This window comes from Castor canadensis, chromosome 2 (assembly GCF_047511655.1).
Source record: "Castor canadensis chromosome 2, mCasCan1.hap1v2, whole genome shotgun sequence".
In the NCBI taxonomy this organism is placed as follows: Eukaryota; Metazoa; Chordata; class Mammalia; order Rodentia; family Castoridae; genus Castor; species Castor canadensis.
The window spans coordinates 16,284,915-16,295,807 of record NC_133387.1 but is presented as its reverse complement, the minus strand read 5'-3'; the positions used below and the strand labels follow the sequence as shown (position 1 = coordinate 16,295,807).

The 10,893-nt window shown below is 40.1% G+C and overlaps 1 protein-coding gene across 3 annotated transcripts in view; it reads left to right on the top strand.

The window, feature by feature from the left end:
* Nucleotides 1-439: 439 nt before the first annotated feature.
* The window catches only part of Ift56 (intraflagellar transport 56), a 50,383-nt gene continuing 39,929 nt past the window's right edge, over nt 440-10,893 (top strand). For 2 of the 3 annotated variants that reach the window (XM_020160457.2, XM_020160450.2), the window contains exons 1-5: nt 440-872; nt 1,286-1,423; nt 4,007-4,099; nt 6,012-6,126; nt 7,610-7,659. In XM_020160457.2, the coding sequence (XP_020016046.1) occupies nt 870-872; nt 1,286-1,423; nt 4,007-4,099; nt 6,012-6,126; nt 7,610-7,659 (399 nt within the window). In that variant the 5' untranslated portion in view covers nt 440-869. Of the gene's footprint in view, nt 873-1,285; nt 1,424-4,006; nt 4,100-5,962; nt 6,127-7,609; nt 7,660-10,893 lie in introns of those variants that run through there. The other variant, XM_074062200.1, reaches the window with a different exon arrangement.

Sequence of the window (10,893 nt, the reverse complement as noted above, 5' to 3'; positions counted from 1 at the left end):
CACTTAGCTGGGATGACAGGTGAGTCACCACGCCCAGATTTTTTTTTTTTTATTTAAATTGGTCGAAGGGGATTGGGGGTTGTTTCGTGAACTTTTTGCCCAGGTTAGCCTCGAACCACGATCCTCCCGATCGCCGCCTCAGGATTAGCTGGGATTACAGCTGTGAGCCACTGTGCGCGGCCGCATCTGTGAATTTGAGGACTGGACTGGATGTCCTCTAAGGTCCGTGGCAGCTTCAACATTCCATGATTCTGTTATTTTACAGGCTACCTTTGCAGCCGTGTTAACTGAATCCAGGAATTACTCAATTCAGTCGTCCAATAAGCAAACAGTGATTACAGTCTCTCATTGCGCGTAGGTGAATTTGGCCAGATGAGGAACTATTTTGGTGCCACTTCCGCCTCGAAACGTCCACCTCCTCGGTTCAGCAGAAAAAAATTTCAACACTTCCCACCATCGGGAGAGAGACTGCGCCAGACAAGAGCCGCGGGCTGTTTTGAAGCCCCACAGAGTCCAAAACGGAAGTGGTCCTCCAAAATTACTTTCCCGGGAAACTTGCACTTGAAAAACAATGAGTTTCTAATTCGCGTTTTCCTCAAGTTAACTCGGAGAGACACAACAAAACTTTCGCTTTCTGCACAGAGAACCACAGTCTCCTCCCAAGGAAGGAACCTTCCTCTCCAAGCGGCGGCAGCAGAGCGGAACCGAGAAGCCGAGGGCACTGGTTCTCCGTCGTGCTCTTCTCCGGACGGACCAGCCTCCCGGCGGGGTTGCCGTGGAGACCCGGCGCGCCGTGTGGATGCTGCGACTCGCTCTGGCGCGACCTTCGCTGCCTCTGTGCAGAGGAGGCTCCCGGGACCGACGCCAAGATGGTTAGTGACTCGGGATCGGGAGGGAGAACTTCGAGTAGGTCCTGGGCCTGGAGGTTAGGGATTCCCAGCACGCTTTGGGGTGACCTCCCTGTGTTCCCACGGGGCATAGGGAGGGAGGCAGACGCCGTGACTTGATGCTTTCTTCCCTCCTGCTTCTCCGTTTCCACGCACCCGAGCTGCACGTGGGAGGCCGAGATGACAGAAGCTGCGAGAGAGCGTTTCACGTGGGTGACAGAAGTTCGAGTGCAGGATGGTGGTCCTTTTAGTAAAATACAAAAGAATTTGAATAGGCTCCCGCGGGGCTTGTAGCTAAAGGATTCGACTTGTCAGTCGTGGAGCTGTCACTCTCCGTTTAAAACTGACCGTCAGAGAATTGGACCAAACAGTTTTCTTTGTTGTTTTTTCTCTTACAGATGCTTTCAAGGGCCAAACCTGCTGTAGGCGGGGAACTGGCGCACTCTGATAAAAGAAAGAAGAAGGGTAGGAAGATTCCAAAGCTAGAGGAGCTGCTTTCACAAAGAGATTTCACTGGCGCTATTACCCTCTTGGAGGTAATGTCTGCAGAAGATTGTCATGTCTGATGAATACTGGGGTGATTGCTGGTTGCTAAGGAGTTAAAACAGGTGGGTGCATTCTGGAGGGGCTTCAAGGAAGCCCCGTAGTAAATCTAGTCAGCCACGGATCCCAGATTCCAAGTTAAGTATAAACTTGATTAAAGATGAACTAAAAAAAAAAAAGGTTTTTTTGGGGGGGGATGGGAGGAAGTTGGGATTTGAACTCAGGGCTTTGCATTTGCAGAACAGGTGCTCTACTGCTTGAGCCACACCTCCAATGTATTTTGCTCTGGTTATTTTGGAGATGGGGGTCTCACAAACTATTTGTCCCTTCTGACCTGAACTTCCATCCTCCCAATCTCAGCCTCCCAATAAAAAAAAATTAGTATTTCTTGAGGGCCAACTTTTGATTATATCTAGTCCCATTGATGTTGGATCCAACCTAAAAATAGTGGCACTTAATATACTGTCAGTTCACACGTTGTTTATCCTAACTCCAGATCAATTTATAAACTATTCTTACTATTTTATAATTTTTTCAAGTTTACTTCTGTGATTATTTTAAAAATACTGTATCCCCAGAAAATATTTCAAATTTCCAAATATCTCAGTAGTTCTCACCTAAAAACAAAAATAGTGCCTGGTGTCAAATCCAGGGCCTCATACACGTGCTCTACATCTGATCTATGTGCCCAACCTCAGTAGCTCTCATCTTTTAATACATGTTAAAAGTAATTAGGGTAGTTATGTGTGTTTTCCTGGGCTCCTACCTTAACAATTCAGATTCTCTAGGTCTGCAGTAAGTGCTGGGGAATCTGCATTTTAGGTTAGTAGTCTAAGTGCTTCTGATGTAAATGATCCAAGGAAACTGCACTTTGAAAAACTACTCAGTTGGAAGCACAAGTTAGAGGAGAGTGCTGGGTGTACCAACCCAAGCATGAAGAGTTTCAACAGCATGTTCTTGTTTGTATTATATTACATTGCATTGCTTTTGTTTTTTTTTTCTTTGCGGTACTGGGTCTTGAACCCAGGGCCTTCACCTTGAGTGACTCCACCAGCCCAATTTTTTGTGGTAGGATCGCACGAACTATTTACCCAGGCTGGCATCGAACCACAGTCCTCCTGATCTCTGCCTCCTGAGTAGCTAAGATTACAGGCGTGAGCCACTGGCACCCAGCTTATTGCATTGTTTTGCATTTCTCCAGAGCACTACTCTTTAATCATGTTACTGTGAATCTTTCAATAATTGTTGCATTTAGCTTTACGTATATTTCTCGATCTTCCATGTATAGTCCTGTGTTAGATGTCTAAGCACATTGTTTAGCCTTTTTGGTGTCACCTTTCTCTCTCTTAAATTGGGAAAGTTGACTTGGAAAGACCTTCTAGCTCTGTAAGTCAGTGGACTAAGTGCTATGTATATGTCTGTTTTTGTCAGTTTAGTTTTTTTTCTCTCTTGTCTGTAAGACAGTGACCACATTTTTCTTTTTGTGAAATCCCAGACTAAATACTTTAAGTTGGCAGGGTGACTGCTGTATGCCTGCACTCTTAGGTAGCTAGTTGAAATGCCATGTTACAGGGGAATGGGGACTATTATGATTTGGGGTGGGCAAACTTCATGGGCTCTCCTGTAGCTCCAGGGAATTCCTGGAACCAATTCAAGGAGTCTTCAAGAATTTCCCCAGACTTAAGGCACTGGACCTAATTCACAGCATTTAGTGGAAGAGTAAATTCTTATCCCAGACAAAATAGTAAAATAGTACCAAAGGGATGTCTTCATCCTGTAATGACTAAGGCACTGAAGTGATACTCTGTTGAATATGTGTTGGCTCTCTATTGGGTTTATCACCTGATTGGAGTGAAGAAAACGTCTTACTTTACCATAGTAATTCAGAATCCTCCTTCAGAGTCTCATTCCTTTCCTCTAAAATAAGATTTTTCTTTTGTTGACTGAGGAATTCATAAACATTTTTTCACAGTGGACATACATGAGGCCAATCTTCTGTACATCCTTAACTCTTGTAACTGTAAGACCAAGCCTTTATATATATTGACCAAGCCTGGTCAAAAGTCGTAGAAGAATGTATATGTATGTGTGAATGTATATGTGTTCTAAAGCGAAAGGGTAGAAGTGTGAGGTTACATGCAGGAGAGCATGGAGGGTAGGAACACCGGCTTTGGAAGCAGACATCATTTTAAGTCCCTATTGCCATATACACTAGCTATGTGGCCTTGGATTCATGCTGAACCTTTCACTTATCAGCTTCAAATATTTCACATAATTCTTCTGTTCCTTTCACATCAACCAGAATTGTTAGATAACGTAAATACTTTCTAGAGTAAGATGTCAGTAAATACAGAAAAACAACTGTGAAACTTTTGAAAATATAAGTTTCTGTGACAATTGGAAAGTAATTGTGCTGAGTCCTATAGGTATAGGCTTAATTAAACTGTACATTGTCCTGTTTCTTTTACTTAGATTGCTGAATATTCATCAGTAACTTAACACAGCATTTGTTTTAAACCAACGATTTACCTTCCAAAGTTTTTCATGATGTTTTTTCATGAATTTTTAACCTGCAGTTCAAACGCCATGTTGGGGAACAAGAAGAGGATACAAACTTGTGGATTGGCTATTGTGCCTTTCACTTGGGTGACTACAAGAGAGCTCTGGAGGTGCGTTAGAAAAATATCTAATGGGAGTGTATTTAAAAGGATATTCAACTTTGTGTAGTAACAATACACACTCATGGTAAAATGCAAACAGCACAGAAGGAAACAAAGTAAAAAGAAAAAAACCCACCATATCTACCTCACCTAATCCTACCTTGTTAAGGGCCTTTTTAATGGATTGGTTTAGAAGTCTCCTCTCTGTATTGTAGCATGTGAATAAGTATCTCATTTACTTTTGATTCTTACATGGACACTGACAAGACTGTACGACGTATTAGCATTAGTATGAGATTAAACACGGTCTCATGCAGCCTAGGCAGGTGCTCTCCGACTGAGCTTTACTCCCAGCCACATGCATACTTCTTAACTACACGTTCCGAAGAGGGAACGGGATCCATTTTGATGGAAACTTCCACGAGTCTTTTCTCAAAAGAATTTCGCTTTTATTTTATTAGATGGTTGTCAGACATAATCTTTTAAAATTTTTGTCAGTGTAATTGTTTTGGAAATTGTTTTCCTTGGTCATTGCATAGCTTATCCATCTGCAATGATTAATCTGTAGGATTTTTTTTTTTTTTTTTCTGGTACTGGTGGTTGAACTCAGGGCCTACACCTTAAGCCACTTGATTAGCCCTTTTTTGGTGATATTTTTTTTTTCTGAGATAGGACCTCACAAACTGTTTGCCCTGACTGGCTTGGAACCTCCCTCGATCCTCCTGATCTCTGCCTCCTGAAGTAGCTAGGATTGCAGGCTTGAGCCACTGAAGCCCAGCTAGGATTGTGGATCTAAATAAAATTATAGGTGCCTTATGTCAAGCAGTTTTTAATTTAAAAAAGAATCTGCTTAAACAGTTCTTATTTATTTATTGAGACAGAGTCTTTCTCTTGTAGCTCAGGTTGGCCTTGAACTCACTTTGTAGCCCAGGGTGACCTCAAACTCATTATCCCCCTATCTCAGCCTCCTAAGTGCTGAGATTACAGGCATGTACCACCATGCCTGGCTTCCTACATATTCCTATCCCAGAGTGTAATCTAAGGAAAGCCTAGTATGCTGGTGCACAACTGTAATCCCAGCACTCAGGGGACTGAGGCAGGAAGATTGTGAGTTTGGGGCCAGTTTCAGGTACATAGTAAGTTAAAGACTAGCCAAGGCTATATAGCAAGTTTGAAGCCAGAGTGATCTATATAGTGAGGCTTTGTCCCAAAAAAACTCCAAAAAAAATGTAATCTAGGGGAATTTTAAGAATCTCCATTAAAAAATGAAAATATTCATGACCAGGTAATAAAGAGGCGAGGTGAAGAAGAAAAATTGTTGAAGGAAAAGGGAAGATGTGAAAAAGGATAGAGTCGAGGCTGATAGAATTGATAAAAGATAGAGGAGGAAAGAAAGGGTGCCCTAATACAGGAAGAAAAATAAATTAAGTCACCTGAGACAGACTGACCAAAAGGAAGAACATACAGAAAATGTGGTTGACAGAATGAATCTCAGAAAGTATCCTTGGCAGAAAACAATACCTCTAAATGTAAAACCAAGTCAAAACAATCATCAAAGCAGGAAAATATTAGAATGAAATTAAATTTATAGTGTATTAAAGTTATAGGAGTTAAAGTTAATTCAACCTATGTATTTAATATCTTTGGCATGTCTTTTTAAGTTAGAAAAAATAGCATATTTGTGTTGCTTTTCATTTCTGACATTTGTTAGTCCATATGATTGCTAAGCATGGTGAAGACAAGTGTCTTATTACAGGGACATAGCCCTCACAGGTGGGATTGAGCTCAGTTTCAGAATTTAACCCTTTCAGGGGTAGGATTCCCCAAATGTGAAGTTGCCATATCTCAGGGAGAAACTCAATTCCATTATAGAAAAATGGCGTTACTGCCCAATGAGATCATCACTCGATACATATTTCAGGAATATGAAAATGCAACGAAGGAGGAAAATTGCAACCCTGAAGTCTGGGTGAATCTCGCCTGCACCTACTTTTTTCTTGGGATGTATAAACAAGCGGAAGCAGCTGGATTTAAAGGTAAGAGGGGCTCTTTTTATATCTGAGTCATTTTGGAGATTTTATTCCTTTTTTTAAGGAGGATAAAGCCAACTGACATTAGAAAGCTAAAAAGTAGCTATACTCCTTGAAAAATGTTGGATTTGGTCAACTTTGTGCTTAAAGAGAGAATCAGTTCCTTTCATCTTCCCTGCAATGCCCCACCCCAAGAAGTTAGAGCTGAAAAGCAGAAGGATGAAAGAAGAAAAAGAGCAAAGCATCTTTGTTAGGCCCCATCATGGGAAGACAGTCCTGCTGTTAGGAGTACAGTGCGTAGGTGCAGTTGTTGAAGCTCTCATGATTGTGGTTTGCATAGCAGCCAGTTTCTAAGTGAGAAACACAGTAATTTCAGCTCAAACAATCCAGATGCCTTCCCTTCTGCTTTCTTTCTTATCATGACAGTTGTCCCAGGAGAATTATACTCAGATTTGCAAATAAGAGTGAGGGAAAAGGGAAATGTGGGAGAAAAGATTAAGCTTAACTAGAGTATAAATCAAGTTAAATTCAAGGAAATGCAGAGAAAGTGGGCAAGGGAATGTTTGTGAGGAGATTTATTAGGAAGGAATCTATTCCAGGGTAGAATTCATATATAGAATGGGAAATGTGGAACTTGAAGCCTTTCTTGATTTGTACCCAAGCTGAATTGTAGGTACTAGTGTAGTTTCTCCTAATTTAGTCCTAGGGTCTTTTAAAGGATATATGTTATTTCATGTTTCTAGACTCTGTGCCTAGCAGAGGGTTAGACACCTAAAAAGTGATTGAGGTAGCTCTCGCCATTTTCCATATTCCTTTTTTTGGCGGTACTGGTGTTTGAACTCACGAGTCTTGAACTTCTAAGGCAGGTGCTCTACCACTTGAACTGTGCCCCCAGCCCTTCCATTTTCATATTTAGTGCATGGATTCATGAATTTTTTTCTGTAAAAGAGGTATAGAATTGGTGTCCCGAATCAGGAAATTTTCAAGGAGTATAAAGGAGATTGGAACTTGAAAAGCATTAACCTTTTGTTTAAGTGTGATACATTATTATGATAGAAGACCCGTGTGTAAAGATTGGGCTAGTTTTTAGGAAAAATAAAACAATATAATTTTGGGAAAGGAGATTTCAGAAGGAACCAAGAGAGAATACTGGATGAGAAGCAAACAGGAGTGGACTTCTGCATCTCCTGAGATACCTGTGCTGCTTGGTTCAATGTTGAACACCACAGAGGTGGGCTGTTACAGCTGGGTGTGTGTGGAGTGCTGTGCTGAATCTTAGGACCTGTCTCTGCTAGTGCTTGATGGTGCTGGTGTTGCTACAACTGGAGAGCAGACAAAACCATATTTATTACAGCACAGAACTATCAGGACCAGAGAGGTAAGGATTTGGGGAGATTCATCTGAGTCTCATTTTATTCTTGAGAGGGACTAAGTGCTGTAGACTATTGAGTTCTGTAATAAGCAGCTTGGGTTTTTTTTTTTTTTTCAGCTCCAAAGAGTCGGCTCCAAAACCGCCTGCTGTTCCATTTGGCTCACAAGGTGTTTATGTTCTCATTTTACATTTTTGTCTTAAAATATTTTTCTCTTACTTCCATCTAACCATCAACAATAATGAAGGATACTTATCTAGAAATTCCTGTTTATGGTATTACTAGAACAAGTGGAATATAGATGCTAATTTTGTAGACTTTTCCCCGTCATTGGTCTTTATCTCTTAATTCAGACATACTCAGCAGTCACTTCAGAAGCTTACTGTGTCAGCTTTCCTGTTCTCTCTTAGGAGACGGACTCAGAGACACCTTGTTGTGATCCTGGGAGTAGATTTACACTTTCCTCATGGCAATAACTTTAATCATTATAAAGTACTGGGTTTTGAACTCAGGACCTCTTGCTTACTAGGCAGGGGCTCTACCACTTAAGCCATGTCCCAAGCCCCAAAATGATTTTTTTAATAATAAATTTTCACATTATAAAAGTTATGCACACTTATTTTTTTTAATTTTTAAAAATTTTATTCATATGTGCATACAATGTTTGGGTCATTTCTACCCCCTTCCCCCCACCCCCTCGCTTATCCCTCCCCCAACCCCTCCCTTGCCCTAATCCCTCGCTACCAGGCAAAAACTATTTTGCCCTTATCTATAATTTTGTTGAAGAGAGAGTATAAGCAGTAATAGAAAAGACCAAGGGTTTTTGCTAGTTGAGATAAGGATAGCTATACAGGGAGTTGACTCGCATTGCTTTCCTGTACATGTTTGTTACCTTCTAGGTTAATTCTTCTTGATCTAACCTTTTCTCTAGTTCCTGGTCCCCTTCTCCTATTGGCCTCAGTCACTTTAAAGTATCTGCTTTAGTTTCTCTGTGTTCAGGGCAACAAATGCTATCTAGTTTTTTGGGTGTCTTACCTATCCTCACCCCTCCCTTGTGTGCTCTCGCTTTTATCATGTGCTCAAAGTCCAATCCCCTTGTTGTGTTTGCCCTTGATCTAATGTCTGCATATGAGGGAGAACATATGATTTTTGGTCTTTTGGGCCAGGCTAACCTCACTCAGAATAATGTTCTCCAGTTCTATCCATTTACATGTGAATGATAACATTCCATTCTTCATGGCTGCATAAAATTCCATTGTGTATAAACACATTTTCTTAATCCAAACATCAGTAGTGGGGCATCTTGGCTGTTCCCATAACTTGGCTATTGTGAATAGTGCTGCAATAAACATGGGTGTGCAGGTGCCTCTGGAGTAACCTGTGTCACATTCTTTTGGGTATATCCCCAAGAGTGGTATTGCTGGATCATATGGTAGATCTATGTTTAGAATTTTAAGAAGCCTCCAAATTTTTTTCCAGAGTGGTTGTGCTAGTTTACATTCCCACCAGCAGTGTAAGAGGGTTCCTTTTTCCCCGCATCCTCACCAACACCTGTTGTTAGTGGTGTTGCTAATGATGGCTATTCTAACAGGGGTGAGGTGGAATCTTAGTGTGGTTTTAATTTGCATTTCCTTTATTGCTAGAGATGGTGAGCATTTTTCATGTGTTTTTTGGCCATTTGAATTTCTTCTTTTGAGAAAGTTCTGTTTAGTTTACTTGCCCATTTCTTTATTGGTTCATTAGTTTTGGGAGAATTTAGTTTTTTAAGTTCCCTATATATTCTGGTTATCAGTCCTTTGTCTGATGTGTAGCTGGCAAATATTTTCTCCCACTCTGTGGGTGTTCTCTTCAGTTTAGAGACCATTTCTTTTGTTGAGTGGAAGCTTTTTAGTTTTATGAAGTCCCATTTATCTATGCTATCTCTCAGTTGCTGAGCTGCTAGGGTTCCATTGAGAAAGTTCTTGCCTATACCTATTAGTTCCAAAGTATTTCCTACTCTTTCCTGTATCAACTTTAGAGTTTGTGGTCTGATATTAAAATCCTTGATCCATTTTGAATTGATATCAGTATAGGGTGATAAACATGGATCTAGTTTCAGTTTTTTGCAGACTGTTAACCAGTTTTCCCAGCAGTTTTTGTTGAAGAAGCTGTCTTTTCTCCATTGTATATTTTTAGTTCCTTTGTCAAAGACAAGTTGGTTATAGTTGTGTGGTTTCATATCCGGGTCCTCTATTCTGTCCCACTGGTCTTCGTGTCTGTTTTTGTGCCAGTACCATGCTGTTTTTACTGTTGTTGCTTTGTAATATAGTTTGAAGTTGGGTATTGTGATACCTCCAGCATTATTCTTTTGACTGAGTATTGCCTTGGCTATTCGTGGCTTCTTGTGTTTCCATATAAATTTAACGGTAGATTTTTCAATCTCTTCAATGAATGTCATTGGGATTTTGATGGGAATTGCATTAAACATGTAGATTACTTTTGGGAGTATAGACATTTTTACTATGTTGATTCTGCCAATCCATGAGCATGGGAGATCTGTCCACTTTCTATAGTCTTCCTCAATCTCTTTCTTCAGAAGTGTATAGTTTTCCTTGTAGAGGTCGTTCACATATGCACACTTATTTTATCAAAGAAAATATACATAAAACAAAAAAAAACCTAAAGGAAATTGTATCTACCATATCTTAAAAATAAGTACCTTTAAGCCTTTTAGTATATTTTCTTTTAGAATACTTGTTTTTATATGTATACGTCTCCATTTGTTTCTTTCCAGCACAGAATGAGATTCATACTGAATATATATTTTTGAACTTGCTTTATTTAACTTATCTTTATACTATGAGCATATTCTGAGTCACTTAGCAGACTTCAAATCATGATCTTTCAAATGGCTCTATAGTGTTCCATCATAAGCACCATGCCATATATTCTTTAACAGTTCCTTGTTGTTTGACTTTTAGATGGTTTCTTATTTTTACTTATAAAAATGTCATTATGAACGTGCTAGGAATTGACTTGCTGGGTGAATTAAATCTTTTCACTAATATCACCTATGGGCAGTATTTAAGAATTTCACACTATTGTCATCACCCTTTCTTTTTTGCCATGCTAGGAATTCAACCCAGAGCCTTGCACATGTTAGGCAAGATCTCCACCACCAATTTCCCCAGCCTTTGGCTTTTTGAGGCAGGATCAGCTCAGGCTGACCTTGAACTCATGATCTTCCTCCCATAGTGTCCTGAGTGCTGAGATTACAGGCATGTACCACCATACCTGTCTCTTTTTAGTAGTTTTGTCGACTCACTTTTCATGTTTTTTATACCCTGTCATTAAATACATACAAATTTAGAATTTTTATGTCTGTCTAGTAGATTGAAACATTTATTGTCAGGAAATGTCTAAC